We start from the raw sequence: 17237 nt of genomic DNA on the forward strand, positions 1-17237 counted from the left end.
AAGCTAAAGAAAGAACAGCTCTTATGGCTGCCCCTGAAATACTTCCGGTTCACTTTCACTCAGTTAGGAACATTCCTGAGCAAAAAAAGACTTTTCAAACGCAGCCAAAGTAGTGGGATCCAAATCAAAGCCGCTTCAGACTGCGACCGCAACCTAGCAGATCGTGCAAGTTACTAGTTGCATATAGAAATAAGACCATGTTTTTTAAGGACTGGTTTGACCAAGGTATTGTGTTTATCTTTATCTGGAAAGCAGTTTTCCCAAATTATAACAGGACGGTCTGGTCAGAATTTAATCGTGTTTTTGTCCCCAACAAAGTGAAGGAAATTCTGGTAAAAATTCTACACAGATAATATCCTTGCAATGAATTTATTCACAAGTTTAGATCTGATGCCTCGCCTTTATGCTCTTTGTGTGAGTCAGAGACGGAGTCGTTCTCATTTATTTCATGAGTGTACTTTTTCATATGACTTTTGGTCCGAGATCTCTTATAATATCTCGGTCCCTTTATCTGAAAGTATGGTCTTATTTTTAATGTGGAATCTATAAACTGCGAAATTGCTGACCTGGTTAAGCTATTATGTCTTCTGGGTAAACATATTCATAAAGCAAAATGTATGCAATTTCTTCAAAACAGACATTGTTTTATGTTGACCTTAAAAACCTATATTTTTCTATTGGCAGAATGTTAAAAAAAAAAAAAAAACACAAGAAAGCTTTAAAGACATCCAATATCTTAAAACATATTATAGATAGATAGAATTTTAGCTGCTATTTATTTTTATATTGGTTTACTTATGCGTCTTGTTTGTTTTTCCATTTGTTTATTATAACCTATGCTCCCTGTTGGGTCTCTCAAGTACTATTTGATTAATAAAGTTGTGAAGAAAAAAAAAAAAAAAGCTGTGCTTTCTGTGACAGATGGGAACTCCTTTCGGGCTGGACTTTGGGCTTTTTCCACTTTGCAAACCTGTTTCATGCACCAAAAAGAAAGAAAAAAAAAAAAAAAAAAAAAAAAAAAAAAAGAGATAACTCAATAAAAGGAGGAGAGGGTAAAAGCAAAAAAAGCATAATACCAGCTCTTTAAGACTGTTGTTCGCCAGACAAAATTGTCAGCCCCGTTAAAATGACAGTTAACGTGAATTACAGATGCACCTAGCTAAGCTAGCTAGCTCCACCGTCTCATCCAAATATGGTCATGTCCGTTGCCGCCGGTTGCAAAACACAAAAACACACGCCGGCTATCGGCCAAACTCGAGGCTTCAAAACAGCAGTCCACAAACCAATGGGTGACATTACGATGACAACGTCCACTTCTTATATACAGCCTATGATTCTTACATGTGCATTCTTCCCATGGGCAGTTCAAAACCAGAATATTTCATATATCTGCCAAGAGAAAAACCCTTTTTAAAACTTGAATTATTTGATTTGACAGTCAGTTGTTTACTACATACATACATACATACATACATACACACTACTGAATGATAGCGCAAGTTAGTCGTTATGGATGTTCCGGACCTTCGTTTCGGGAAATTTTCTCTAACTGGACCACTTTGAATTTTAATTGAATACTTCTGCTGTGTGCCATTCCACACAACTTGTGGATAAGTTTCAAGGCTTTAAGACAAAAGAAAAAAAAAATATCCAGAAACCAGTCTGCTAGGGCAAGCTGCTAGTGCTTTCCAATTTTATATTAACCTAGATTAAGGAGTAGCAGACTCACAAGCGCTGAAATATTCCTCTAAGCAAGCTCGTTTTTTTTTTTTTTTTTTTTTTATTTCAACACCATTAATTTAATAGTCCCAGAATGGCTAAGATGGGATTTAAATACCTTAAGCACTTAAAGGCTATAATTGAGATTGCAGTAAGCAAGCAAGCCTGCATGTCTCTAAGAAAAAACAATACATCAAACATTAAAGTTAATGATGCCGGGCACAGTACCATGAGGTGCTCCCCGCAGAAGATGATCCAGAAGGAGAGCAGCATGGAGTAGAAGATGCCCTGCCGGATGTCTCCAAAAAGTAGCATCCAGGTCCAGTTGAAGCCAATGGAGAACCACTCCACTGGGATATTGATGAATGTCATAGAGATACCCAGAGCAAGGATTACCCTGAGGGAGCAAAGAAAACATCTTAAAAACCCAAAATTTTCACCATCATTACAAACATGGCGGATATGGCAAAAATGTTCCCATGATATATAATGTCATATTATTCAATAATCGATTATCACTATAAATGTTAAATCATTATTTCTTTCAAGTTTAAAGGCTGATTTTGGCTCCTGAGTGAAAGTTGAAGAAACCAGATGGTTAATGTGGTATTAAACTATTCTTTAATGGTCAGAGCATCACAAACGCTTGATGCCAAACAGTGGATCACTTAAATCTGAGGTAGAACATTAAAGACAACGATAAAATCTTTTTTCAATAAATATGCATGAGTAAAATTAAGTTAAATCTTTCTTCAGTCCCTTTTCCTCAACAAAATACATTTTAAAGAGGTGGTATTATGCTCATTTTCAGGTTCAAAATCTTATTTAGGGGTTGCACCACAACAGTTTTACATGGTTTAATTTTCAAAAAACACATTTTTTTGGTCATACTGCACATAGCAGCAGCTCCTCTTTTCACCCTGTGTTGAAGGCTTAATTTTTGCTATGGAGTGATACATCTTGCCTCTAAATGATCTTTGTTGGGAGTTGCACATGCACAGTTCCTAGTTAAGGACTACTAGCAAATCAGAAACAGAAGGGCGGGCTAATGAGAAACCAGCTTCGTTTCAGCTGTACATGCTGCCGACCAGCTGAGAAGGGTCCAGCTGCAGCCCGCAGACAAACGTGACGGAAGTTGAACTTCTGTATATGGATCGTCCCATATGCCACCGCGCACAAAACGTGTTAACGTTTACCTTGGCCCTTGGGCCCACACAGAGCAGTTAAAAAAAGAGCCGATAAGTATCAACGTACCAATCAGTGTACATTACGCATTAGTATTTACTTTATACTATAATTATATAATATTATAGTATATTAATACTGTAAATATTTATTTATAATAGCGTAATGATAATAATAAAGCAATGTTTCAATTCATACTGTTGTATATTTGTTCCAAAGTGATTTTAAGTTTCACAAACCAAGAATATTCTGTATATCACGAGCCAGGATGTATCTTGATTTAGGTTAAAACTTTACCATATTTGGAAGTTCAACTTCCGTCAACTTCCATCAGGTCTGCGGGCTGCAGCTGGCTATACTTGGACCAGCTTGGCAACATAGACAGGAGCAAGACTTTCAGAGTGGTGAGTTATTAATCTGTAACAAATGTATCTTTCACCCATAAAGTTTTAACTGAGCTCTGTCTCTACATCACAGTAACAACTTTGTGCATTGACTTCCTGGAGTGTACCTAGTGTTTGGAAGGGAGAGGAGGCGTGTGCTGCAGCTCAGTGCTTTTCCACCGGTGTTTGAGGGCGTGTCGGACTAGCCATTTGGCAAGCGTTAAATGACGCTTTCATCCCTGTGACGCCACAGGGACGACAGGGAAACGGCTGAACTTCAGGCAGTTCAGAGCAGTGTTTTCGGTGGAGATAGGAACTCTCTTTGGACTGGACGAAACCAATTACACAAAAAAAAGATATAACTCTATAAAGGAGAGGGAAAAATGCAAAAAGCATAATACCACCTCTTTAATATCTTCATTCATTCGTGATTCAAATGAATTAAATGAAACATTTATTGAACATTTGTTATATTGTTATTGAGGAAAATTATATTGCTAAAATCATTATAGATTTATTGCCCAGCCCTACTACAGGGGACGGGGGAAAAAAAATAAATAAATAGTAGTAGTTGAACAGTGTTGGCAGATGAACATTTTGGTCACTTTGACAGGCTTGACATCTGAATCCGGACCACATCTTTATCACAGACACAATCAATGTTGTAGAGCAAGGCTAGATCTGTGTATGCTGAAGCAGGCTCATTAGATCTTGGGACATTATTGATTATCCATTCAGCTACAAGCACAGAGTGTCCCCACTGACCTATCCAATTCTACATAATTCAGTGCCTTTCAAAATAAGCCTCATTATAGCAGCCAACCTCCCTCAACCTTGAATCCAGACATACTACAGAAAGACAGAATAGAGCTCGTCTTCCAAGAGTTTCCAGCAGGTCCCTGCATGCCGCCTGTAGATGAAAGGATGATCGTAAATAGACAGCTAAGAGGGGAAAATGGAGTACAGTGTGTGTGAGTGAGCGAGAGATGCAGGCAGCAGTAGATAAAGGTGACCTGAAAACATGTGGGTACAAATGTTTTGCAAACACTGTGCTGTGGGTAATGTAACACAGGTTCTAAGCAATTCCAGACCAGACAGCTCATCAGCAATGTTCTACAGAGCGAACAGAGTGAAACCACATTTGACTGGTATGCAGGGAATGTGTACTGAGCTGAGGCCGGTATGTGCGTTTGTGTCGGTGTGTAAAAAGACTAAAGGGCTTAGTATGGAAGTCTGTAAAGTTAATGCATTAACCCTAAATAGACACACAAGACATTTTGACATGTGATAGCAGGAAAAGCACAGGTGTAATAACATTAATTATGTCTGCGTTCCATTTGGGTGAGCCAGTTCCAGGGTGCTGCCATTGTGCACGCTAACTCACCGACACATTTAACTGAACAGAGCCATTGTTAATGTTATTAATCCCACCTGTGCCATTCCTGCTGAGACAAGTCGCAATATATGCTGTATCTCTGCTTTTTCAGAGCACAGAACATTTCAGTTTCCAATTTTACGAAAAGCTTCTAAAGTCAGTATATGAAGGTGATGGACGTTTATGTGTAATAAAATCAGAGTTCCCACATTTTGTAAATTAAATCATCCTAGGCCATTTTCCACATTGAGAGTTCCCACTCACATCTGTCCATTACGTTTCTGACACCTCTGTAGACTAGCATGACAGGAGACTCTGGTAAAGCTTTTATACCATGAAAAAATCATCCACTGTCCACAAATAGGGTACGAGTCGCACTTCCTGAGACCCCACTGGTCATTTGGGAATAAAATCCTTGAGCCGGAAAATACAGAGGGAAGGAGAGAGACTGTGTGTGCGAGCTGGTGTGTATGTCCTGAATGTGTGCATGCAGCATGTGTCGGTTAAGTGCTAGCTTGCAGATTTTGTAACGCGTTTCACGCTTCACCAGGCACTTCCTGTGGCGCAGAACGCTGCCTCTTACTGATCTGTCTTCCCAGCATGGCAGGGGGTTAGACAAACACTGGGATCTGAGCATAGCTTCAACTTTCCCCAGCATGGCAGTCAAACTATCTGCTTCAGGCAGAACTACTTTTATCTGCTGCTCTAACCTTCATGGTGTTTGGTTAAGGAATGAACACAAATATCTGCAGTTATGATGTTTTTTACCCCCCCCCCCACTGATATATTTATACATTTTCAGACGAATTCTGGCAAGAGGAACTGTTTTGTTTTGAAATCAGACACTACGTGGCCCATGTCACCATTTTCAGAGATTTGTTTGATTATACCACACACTAGCCCTTACCCTACTGAAGTCCTAAATAACATTCCTCCTCAAACGCTTGATGATAGTATCTAAAGATACTGACTACTACTGAACAGAGTTAGCATGCCCTACTTGCACTTTTCATTCATAGTTAATATACGCCTTCACCCAGCAGACATACTGAAGCAGAGCCTCCGCAGCAAATAATGAAATCATTCACCAAAAATGTAAACCAGACTTCTCAATCATAGGCGTTATTTGATTTGAATTATGATTCCAAACGGTACCACTCTCTAACAAGTATAAATATGGTGCTAACAAATACAATGGTGATCTCAGAACACCACTAGATACAGATGAGGAGGGAGCCCTTACTTCTCCAGCAGCACAGGAGGTCTGCTCATGAGGGTGATCCTTCTCCAGTACCAGATCATGATGATGAGGATGCTGGGTGTGAGGAATGTCTTCATGGCAAACCACACTTTGGTGAAGCCTCCGTTCTGATGGATGCTCTTGAAGGACAAAGAAAACACATTCAGTGTCAACTGTTTGTACTGTGCATGTTATTTTACTGGTTTATTTTACACCATCATAGTGTTATCAATGACCAAATTTTACACCGTCACAGCTGAAAAAGGATCCTCGACTGTGTGGGTTAACATTAAGTGAAAAAAAAAAAAAGCTGCAAATGCTCAGGTCCCAATCAAATGGCAACTTACAACAAGACGAATGTCTTTGATTTCTCCGATCCCCACATTGATCTTCTTACGCTCGTTGACAGGCAGGCGGATGTTGAGAAGATAGTACTTATGGGCCACGCTGCCAACCTCCATGAAGGGAAGCAGGTCACACTCGTAGTAACGTCCCTCGTTCTCGTAGGTCTGGAAACACACGGCAGCACACCATATCAGGTTCAAAACACATTTGTCTGAAGATAACGGACTTGACGTGTCTGAGTTGAGACACATACCACAATCAGCTAGAACAGGTATTAGTGACAAGTGGTAATTTGTTTTTTTGGAAATTCATAGTGTCAGCAAATATCAGACTAGCAACATCAACAGAACAACCACCAGACAACTGCTCTACCAACACAAACATCACCCGAGTGCAATACAAGTTATACTGAGGTGCAGCTCCCAGACACCCAGTTAACTCGTGACTGACGTTGCATCTCAAACTCACGACCCAGCCAGGCGAGAACAACAAATGCGCGTGTTGACATTTTCAGCTGGGGATTGCGGCTTACTTTGGCTAGCCTTCAACTCAACAATCAATCATGATTGCAGTTAAATGCTAAAGTTGCCGTTACCTTGTCTGTGGTCCGATGGCGTAACACCGGGGGCTTTCTGATCAGGTGCAGTCGTGCTGTTGCCGAGGCGACATAAGTTTTGTTTTTTTACGGTGGACTGACTATAATATTACAGTGTTATTTTCTTTTAGCTTGAAATAATCCCATACTTTGGACACTGTCTTCTTCGTCCATCGCCATTTTCTCTCAATTCCTCCACTTTGCAAACAGCACATCGTGTTCACACAGCGTAAGCACGATGTGCAACAGTAATATGTCCGTGCGAAACAGTATACTACATAGTTATATGGATTAAGCAAAGGCTCGATGAAACGAATTTGCGTCGATGCATTTTAGTAATCAAATTAATCGATTTACACAAATCATTTCAGCCTTAATCAGCAGACACTGGTGGCCTAATGCGTCATTCAGGCCAAACGCGATTTTTCCTCCTGGCCATCCTCGCGTGAGTACATTTGCTGCAAGTGTTCACACACAACGCGAGAAGGCGATTTTAACGCGATAACGTGAATAAACACAACTTGCCATTACTACAGCTGTATGAACCCAAAGTAAACATTGTGCTGTGATTAAATAGCAATAAACGGATCAAACTGATGCCAAATTTGTTAAACATATGCATTCATGCTTTGTCAGGTCTGTCAGCAAGACAACAACTTCTAAAATGTTTGTTTTCTGAATGGAGTTTGGATCGATCAGGGCTATTCTATGCCAAATTGGTCACGGTAAAGTACAACGATAGCTGTTTTCTGAACTCACCAGGTAGTTCAACCTCAACCTTTAATTTAACTGTAATTATAGGATTTATTATCTGCAACAGCGTCTGTGGAAGTTGATAATCAAGATGAACAGGACACTCGTGAGGAACTGACAAATACCAGGTAATAATATTGTTGCAGTATAGTAAAGAAGCATAATGGTGATGGTCATTTACACACCTTGGTAGTTGTAAAGTTGCAGGAAAGCTTCCTCTGTTCGAAAGAGTGAGCCATCTCAGTCCACTCGCTGACTGTGTCGTCTCGGTAGGCCAGGCCCACATCAATGGTGGCCAATGCTCCATCCTCTGGAAACAATTACCACTTTCAAGTCAGTTCAAACATTTGGTCGACATTTATTTTGTTAGACTTTGATTATGCAAGTATGTCAATAAAATCAAAAGTACAATTTGTCACATTAACTGTGCGCGTCTTCCAAAATGGAAAAATGCACCGAAGACATGTGTTCGTCTCTATGCCAGTGCCTGTTCTACCGCCTCACTGCACAACTCTGCTGGCTGTTATTATCCCAGTGACGGGAAAAATGAAGTCCTGATGACCGACAGCCAATGTCTTTTACTGAGACCAGCAAAGTTATAGCACTGCTAGCACTGACACAGAGGCATTGCCCATTACAATCCGAGAACATACTGTTCATTTAGTAATGTAAAAATTTTACTTAAAATCATTGAGAATCTGAGCTTCATGGCTGCAGTTTTAACTGGTGTCTGTCATGGGGATCATTCTGTTCATTTAAGAACGCTGTATTGTCAGCTAGACTGGTTTTGACTGTTACAAACTAAAACATGTTTATACAAGGCCAAATCATTTCAATGTTAATGTGGGGTCCTGTCACCTGGAATGAGTCCAAAACAACGAGATTAATAGTATTATTTCTCAGCATGTAAACATATTAGGTGATTCAGTCTGCTCTCCATGGTAGCACAAATCTAGGTTACTTCCTACTTGACATAAACTCCAACAAGACCTTGTGCTGGCCTCCAACAGCCCAGCCCAGGGAATCCAATGAAAACATCCAAAGCCAAGCTATTAAAACTGCATCTTTAGATCACATTACAAAGCCAAGTGTTCTCTCCTCCAGCCCTCCAGAGTACCTCTTGTGCCGTTATGAAACAAGCTGGAATGAAGAGAAAGAAACCCAGTGGCCTGTGCTGTGAGAAAGGGAAAAAAAGGGAGTGGAGGGGGAGAGGGAAGCAGATGAGAACTGGCAGTCGACTGTCTCCGTAATGCCCTCCACTCTGCCATTGGTCGAGCCAGACGCCCTCGAATGTCAGCTCACTTCATGCAAACATTCCTCTCCAGTCCAGCGGCCATCGCCAGGGAAACTAAGCCTCCTCAACAGCTGTGTTATTGCTGGACTCTGGCCAAGAGGTGCTTGGTGCCGGGGTGGAGTGGGCCAGGTGGGTGGAGTGGTTAATAAGGACAAAGCTCTTCTCTGAGAGGCACACTGTCACACAGATAAGGTAGCGGAGGAAGAGATGGCCTTGTGTTCATCTGTCATACAGCTGCAGAACAGAGTCCACCTACATACTGCACAGAGTGCTCTGTTCAGGATTTAGACAGACGGGCTGACGCCATTTTGTTAATTATGGAAGACCTGACTCAATTATTTTTGGAGTTTTGAGTTTATTAGCATTTTACTAAACCTGAATCCAGTATCTACTCAGTTCACGGATTCTGAATCCTATCAAATCTGTTTAGTTAACAAATTTACTTTAACAAATATTAGTTATAATGTATTTTTAAGAACTAAAAACACAAAGACCACAAGTTTAACCTAAGAGAATAAAGCTTTGCTATTTGGCAAAATGACTATGTGAATGTTTTGGTCAATGCTTTTTATCATCATCATTAAATAGGAGAGAGAATCTGCGCATTTTACCAAAATAAAGCCACCTTTTAGAATCCAACAATAAACAGAAATAAAACAGTTATTTCTTTAATCTACCAGCTTGCTACATATGGATGCTAGGATAGCTTTAAGTTCCTTCATTCTGCTGGATCTCATCTCATCTCATTATACCTCCCTTGCATCAAGCAATGTGTCTTTTACTTGCATTCTTACTATACAACAGAGTAAAGGCTTGGGTATGCTTGAACTGACCTAGCCTGTACATTTTAGCAATAAGGTGTGCTCCTTTCTAGTACATCTTACAACACAGAAAAAGGAAACATGAATCGGTTCTATATGAGAAAATCATTAAAGTGGGGACACTAGCTGGTTTCTTCTACATGCAACATATACAGTACTCCGCTCCCTCTACATCTACTTGTTCTCACAGCACCTCATGTAGCTCAAAGACCAAAATGAGTCTGTAGCATCTGGTAGAAAGACCCGTCTGTGGTCCAGGCGGATTCACCGACTCCTCTGTTTGGCAGGCAGGCAGTAAACAACCCCCTAACACACTTCCGCTGAAGCCAAAACTGTGAGCAAGCAAATGATGCTGATGACTAGGCCACCATTGCAACATGACTTTTTAGACAAGCCAGACCAGAAAGGCTGGTTCATATAAAATTACACCACAAACTTTTAAGCTTTCTACATTAATATAATTACCTCTGTTAATTACAAATTGGCATACGATGGATCTGTAGCAAGGTGCAGAGGCATTTGTCAGTCCAGACACGACTTTATAACACTTGAGTAAGCTCAAGTTGGCATTAACATGCATAGCTATACATTCTAAACCCTGAAGCAAAATATGTCATTGAGAGTAGCAACTTCTTTCCCAGGCTCTCCTGGTGATTCAGTCACTCTCTATACTCTTATCCTCTCTAATCCCCGTCTTTCAGGATCCCAAGCCCCCTACCAGGATACCAAACCCTGTCTTCGTCAGGATACCAGTTTTCTCCCCCCATTCCCTCTCATGCAAGCACTGAGATGCTGTAGGTCTGTCTATCCACTGCTCGATTAGAGACAGTGTTGTTTGACACTGGGTGGAGATGGAAAATGTGTGCAGTAATCTGCTGGTGGGTTCCTGTCATGACAATAGAAACTAGGCATCCGACAGAGCCTAGGGCCTCAAATCAGACTAAAATGATTAAACTAGACACACTGGCTCAAGAGGTTGAAGAAAATCTGTATCATAGATTTAAAGCTTGATTTTCTTATTTTTCCTCAAAGCCTTAAAGTCACTACACTTTAAGACTGTTAAGATTGAAGGAAGGTCAGGACTTTTATACGAAGGGGGAGCAATTACTGTACCACTTTGTAAGAGGTGAAAAAACACAAATGTAGAAAAATTGAAATCCACTAAAATGGGATGACATCATATCCCAGGTATGTAAATCATTTGGATGTGGGTTTCAGGATCAGATAAGACATTTCATTGCTCTGAGGCAGCCAACAAGAAACCTGTCCAAGTTACCTCTCTCCTCGCTCTTTAGACCTGCCTCAAGGGTGTCTGACACAGTCGTCTACAAAATCCCCAAGTGTCTAGGCCACTATAGAGAACAAACAGCAGGGCATCCATCATTGTTTGCTGCCTTTCAGTGTAAAAGAAATCCAATCTACTGAAAAGACATTCCTGTGGGTTCCTCAAGCGTTCACCATGATAAAGCACAAGACAACATCCTACAGGGAAGGTAATATAAGAAACATTACTTCATAGCTGCATGAATTGGAATGACTATACACTTGAATTTATGCTGCGAGAGATTAGAAGTGACAATAAATGCGACTATTGACAGGGTCTAGCTTGAACACACTGAGCCTCTGCAAATATTTGTCTTCAGATTGTGAAATTGAGAAATGACAGAGAGACAATATATAGACATAACTGTAAAGAAAAAAAAAATAATAATAATCGTGATATTCGTGCAACTCTTCTAGACTTTCCAAATGTTATTGATTGAATGGAATTTTGTGGGAATATTGATGCTCAAACAAAATGTATCCACCATTTTACAGCCACTTGTTTGGCCACTAGTCAAATTGGCTTCAAAGTATGGAGCACTTTCCCAAAGGGCTCAAAACTAACTTTTTCACCACCCTCCTAAAACTCACAAGGAGGATTGCTAAAAATCGTTCCACCGTAGCCACACTGACACGGCTGCCTGCACAGATTTTGTCAGCCTTGCGAGTGCAGGTATCGGCCAATGCAGATTATCTCAATATGCCAGATACCGGCCCACTAGTGCACATTAAGTTTAACTTTCCTCCCTCTCCTAAAGCTTGAAAAAACATGTCCTGGAGGAGCATGTCATCACCCTTTTGGTTAACCCATAAAAAGCCTTAGTTCTTACCGATCTGGTTGTACATCTTAAATGCGATGTCAAACTGCAGGATGACCAGCATAAACTGGAACCAGGGGCTCATCTCCTTGTTAGGCAGAGGAATGTGGACAGCAAACACAATGTTGTTGGCCTCAATCTTCTTAGCCATGGCCTCATCAAAGGTCCGGAGCTTTTCGCATTGGTTAGGACCCCAAGGCATGAACCATTTTGTTTCCTGGCGGTGCTTGATTGTGTCCACACACTTAGTGGCCAAGTAGTGGACTGCCGTGGTGGGGCTAGGAGCTGGTGAGAAACACAAAAGTGGAGAGAGAGATGTTAGACGAGGTGTCATATTAAAAATATGCAAGTAAAGTGTTTCACGGTCTTGCCAAGCTAAATTTACAGTCAAACTAATAAATCACACAAAAAGTTTGATTAAATAAATATCAACAAATAAAAAAACTTTTTTAAACTATGGATTTAACTGTGCATGGCCAATATGAATATCTTAGCAACCATTAGGAACAGTCAACAGGTTGGGCTTCAGCCAAATCTAGTCCAAACACTTCGGCAATTACTTTTAACACTGTTTAGAAAACGCCTGGTAGCAAGGCTCTCTCTCTCTCTCTGAAGTGATGGGGAGGGAAAATTCCCGAAAGCTCTCACGCACCAATTACACTGTTTACGCATTGAGATTCATGAGCCTGACAAGACTGGTGTTTGTAGTCTCTGCTCACAGGATTTTAGTAGTGCTTGGGAAAAGATCTATCATTATCATGCGCACTCAAAAAAACTTTGCTCTCCTGTTGTGAAAGCTGGAGGTCTGACGTGAACGACATCCGAGAGTTCTGAAAGTCTAGGTGTAGCCTCAAGGCAAAAAGCTAAACTCACAGGGAGGGAGAACTGGTCACCTCACCAAACTGAGCAAGCAGGCACAAGAAAATCGGTCTATGAGGATTCTGAAACCTGACTGAATATCAGAGCCAGGATGGGAGATCTTGCTGCAGAAGTTTTTGTAGCATTTTAAAGTCATAATTTTACACTAAAGGGGCAATGATTAATCGATTAGTTAACTAAATTAATGGCTTAACTATTTTGATAATTGGTTTGAGTACTTTAGACTAGTAAGTCTAAATTCTAACTCCAGCTTGTTAAATGTGAATTTTTTGGTTTCTTTACTCCTCCATGACAGTAAACTGAATATCTGTAGGATGTGGACAAAAGACATTTGAGAGCATCATCTTGGGCTTTGGGAAACATTGATTGGCATTTTCTGACATTTTTTAGACCCAACAACTATTTAATTAATGGAGAAAATAATCAGATTAATTGACAACGAAATTAATAATCAGGTTCAGCCCTGCTGTACAACAAAACAGTCAGGTACCTGGGAGTTACGTAAAGACTCTGAACCAGGAGAAAAGATAATTCGGTCTGAGGAAAGGACAACTTAAAGAAACATTATGTATTTTTATCCTAAAATAAAAGCTTTAAAATCATTGTTTTGGCACCGACTTTTAATAGGGTGAATGACGTCACTATCATTGCCTGTACGGGACTGGGCAGCTTTCTATGGCACAATCCCGGGAAGGACTTCTATTGCGAGAACAGCGTAATGCTTTATGGCACCACAACACTTCAACAAAACTCTTCATCAAGCAAGCTATAAGAAGAAGCAAAAAGTACTTAATGTACAAAGTTATTTATTTAAAGAAGCTAGATCAGTATTGAAATAAAAGGCTATACAACAGACGCCGAGCTGCATACTTTCCATGTCAACAGTTGAACTAGCAAGTAATATTGCGATGTCTTGTGGCTGTGTTAACAAAGTTGGCGACTTGCTACTTTTATATCATAATGTAATCATAAATGCACGTGTACAGCGGTCCTTATTTAAGACAGCAACAAATTACAAGGTCTATCACAGAGTGCCAAAGTAGAGTGCAAAACAACCCTGAAATCCCTTCACAAGAACTACATGAAAGCCCTTGTGCAGCCCAACCGGCCCTGAATGACTTGAAAATAAATGTGCAGATGCTTTCAGTTTTTTGAGCAAATCTCCAAGACCAAACGGGAAAAATGCTCCAATCCTGAGTGCGCCAAGCTGTTCGTGACCTATCTAGAAGGACTTTGTAAGATGTAATTACTGTTTAGGGTGCTTGTGGGAAGTACTGACTCATGGGGGTGAACATGAAAGCCCAGATGTTTCAGATTCAGCTCATCAAAAAGATTAGTGACATTACCTAAGAAGACTCAAAGCTGATGTCAGTCAAAAAAAGTGCTTCTAGCAAACACAAACTCCTGAGGAATAGTACTTTAGATAGGATATTCCAGCATTTCCAAAAAGGTGTTCAATCCATAAGAAAACTGTGAAAGTAAGCAAATACTCCGAATCAGAATAGTTTGTGCCTTGAACATCTAAACATAACTTTCCACTCCTAACAGAGAGCAGAAGGGCGGACAACACAAACAGTTTACACACCCTTTCGGGTAGCAGACACAGACACAGTCATAAAACTAAGGCTATCTTCAAGGAACATTCGACTTTGTAAGTGTGTCAACAGCTGTGTAAAAGCACACATACAGACACACCAAACTGAATTAAACCAAGTTATCTGGAACACCTTGGAGTTTAATTATCTAGTGACCCCGTGAGTCCAGCAACACCGGCTCCTCCAGTCTCCATCGCAGTGTGTCTGAAATAATGGCCGTCCCCTCAGTCCGTCGACCTCATGCCGTGTTCTCGGGTTTGTCGGGAAACAAGAGGAGAAAACCCCCGCTCTACTCAATTACCCCTACCGCCCTCGGCCACAGAGCAAACACAAAGGAATCTGGCTTCATTAAAACCATCTCAGCCAGGAACGGACCAAACAAGCTAATTTATCAACCAGCCATGTGGTGAGTGAGTGGTATGCAGGGACACATTGACAGGCTGACTGGTGTTTGGGGGGGGGTCATGGTTTCCAGATTAAGCCCAAGAGAAAGGCATCTTTCACATGGACTCAATTTCTATCAAGTGTGTGTATAGCTGTTGTGCATGTGTGGGTGGGAGGATTTGAAGAAACTTGACAGCAACTCCGATACAGTCCTCAAGGCGAAGTACAACTTTGACAGCTGTGTGCACTTGTGTGTTTTTTGTGCACCGCTGTGTGTCTCTGTGCAAAAGAAATCAGGGGAAGAGGCGAGCAGAGGAAACATGAATGCTCTGCCTGCCAGGCGATAGGGATTTGGGGAGGCTTCACACAAGCAGGGGGGGGAGAGGAAGGAGTGAAAAGAAGGTAGAGATGCTGCCTGGGGCCCCACACAAGCAGACAGACATTATATATGAGAGGTGGGGGTGAGGAGGAGGACGAAGAGGAGGGGGAGATTTGAGAGAAGGGGGGAGAGAACATTCGAGTTTGGATCAAAGAAATGAAAAAACACAAAAAAGGTTGGATGTATTTACGCGTATTCCTGTGTCAAAAATCTGAAATGAAACCCACAAAGTATGGCATTCTGTGTTATTTTGTAGCAGAGGGAATGAAGCAGGCGATTGCGGCATGCAGGCAGCAAACACCTTGATACAAAGCAGTGATTTAGCGGAGGTGCACTTTGGCAGCTCTGGTGTCAAAGTGGCTGATTCAAAGCACTACATTGTTTGTGCACCACTCGGGCAAGCCCAGGTGGGTAAAACACGGCTAAAAGTTAGCGCTCACTGTCTTTTCTTCCTTGTTAAAACATTCATTAACGCTGTTATGTAGGCAAGTAACGAACAGTGCAACTAAAAACTTTGCACGCACAAAGACGTTAGCTAAACAAATGATAAAAAGTCTGGGATAAAAGGTGGGGACAAAACTTACCAATTAAACCGCCGACCATGAAGGCAAACGCCTGGAACAAAAGCAGAGTAACTCCCACTATCACCAACTTTTTGGTGCTCATATTCTCAATAATAGCCCCCGCCATTGCGACGGAAAGGATGGAGTAAAAAATATCACACCGAGCGAGAGACAAATATCTAAATAATGTGGTGCAAAAAGGGACGAAAACGTTGCATCAACGGCCAGTAGGAAGGAAAGCTGGGTCCCCTCCGCCGCTCTGCTCCTGCCTTTCAACTTCGGAGGAGGAAAAAAAAAACAGGAATCACATGACCGAACAGCACTCGGCTTTATCCGCGACCAGCCAACACTAGACCGGGGAGAGATGTGTGGAGCGCCACCGCATTGCAATAGAGGCTGGTAATGCAGGTTACCGTGTCATTGAATGCTTGTAATAACGCCCCTGTGGTGCGGGGACAGCCTGCAGAGCTATTTAAAGGAAGGTTTTGGAGGTCCTGTCTCATGTTTAGTGCTCACTACCGTCAACACATTGTCCTTCAAAATCTATTCTTGATTCACATCATGAATAGGCCTACATTTGATGTTTTAGCTATCTGCGAGATAAGATCAAAGGTTTTACCAATATTCTTCAGTTTTGGTTTGAGGTAATAAACGAGTAGATGTGTTCTTGTTTTTTTCCTTGCACATGTGAGAAGATGTACCAGATGGTGAAGTTGTGAGAACCTTTCTTGGATTTTGAATACAGTCTCACCATCACCTCAGACTCCACTGTGTAATTGTCTCAAAGCACATGGTCTTCATCAGCAAATGGAGATTGCCCAGTTGTCATGGAATTGTAGATTTAGCAGATTCAGCAATCATTCTGGACCTTGGAAACTGCAAGCAAAGTCCATTTAGTAGTTGCTTTGAAGCTTTCAATCATATGACATGATTTTCTTCTGTCAATCGACAGAAGTTTGTATTTCTCATAATAGTTTCTTTTACTAATATAGGTACCATGTGTTTCCCTAAAAATCCTTAAAACGCTGAAACTGGAAAAAGCTGGAGGTGTCTCACCCCAATGGATTTTCCCTGGTCTGCATGTGGTAAATCCGTCTCCTTGAGTGATTTTTAGTGTTTTTCATTACACAGAGCATTTGGTTTCCTATGGACTCAAACTGCATTGATGTATTCATGTTTCAGTCCGTTACTCTGAACATTCGGTCAAGCACACATCCTTTAAAATGACTCATTTTATTCCCTCACAGGATGGGTTGGGCTAATAGGGCTTCCACAGTTTGTACTTATGCATATACTGTATTTAGACAGCAAATAACACCATGCTTTTCACTTATCTATATTATTGCAGGAAATACAATTTTCCAGGCTGTAATGCTGGCTGCTGTTTCATCCTAAAGAGCAGCAGCTGTGAACTGAGCTTTCATGTCTTCTGCCCACTTAGACAGATGCTCTGAGCTGTGACAAGATCCCATTCCTTTTCCCGAAAGAGGAGAGAGAAACTCAGTAAGAGTTGGCTGATAAACCTTCTCATAGTTGCTGTAGGTTTGATTCAAATTTAAATGCTGGTGGTGCGGGATGTGTATTAG

The 17237-nt window shown here is 41.1% G+C and overlaps 1 protein-coding gene across 1 annotated transcript in view; it reads right to left on the reverse strand.

The window, feature by feature from the left end:
* Positions 1–15947, reverse strand: part of wls (Wnt ligand secretion mediator) — a 26405-nt gene extending 10458 nt beyond the window's left edge. The window contains exons 1-6 of the mRNA XM_046051868.1: positions 15673–15947; positions 11864–12136; positions 7781–7905; positions 6250–6411; positions 5906–6042; positions 1948–2116 (exon numbers count right to left, since the gene is read on the reverse strand). Coding sequence (XP_045907824.1) covers positions 1948–2116; positions 5906–6042; positions 6250–6411; positions 7781–7905; positions 11864–12136; positions 15673–15778 — 972 coding nt within the window. The 5' untranslated portion in view covers positions 15779–15947. The remainder of the gene's footprint in view (positions 1–1947; positions 2117–5905; positions 6043–6249; positions 6412–7780; positions 7906–11863; positions 12137–15672) is intronic.
* Between the last annotated feature and the right edge of the window lie 1290 nt (positions 15948–17237).

The sequence above is a fragment of the Micropterus dolomieu genome, linkage group LG06, assembly GCF_021292245.1.
Source record: "Micropterus dolomieu isolate WLL.071019.BEF.003 ecotype Adirondacks linkage group LG06, ASM2129224v1, whole genome shotgun sequence".
Taxonomy (NCBI): domain Eukaryota; kingdom Metazoa; phylum Chordata; class Actinopteri; order Centrarchiformes; family Centrarchidae; genus Micropterus; species Micropterus dolomieu.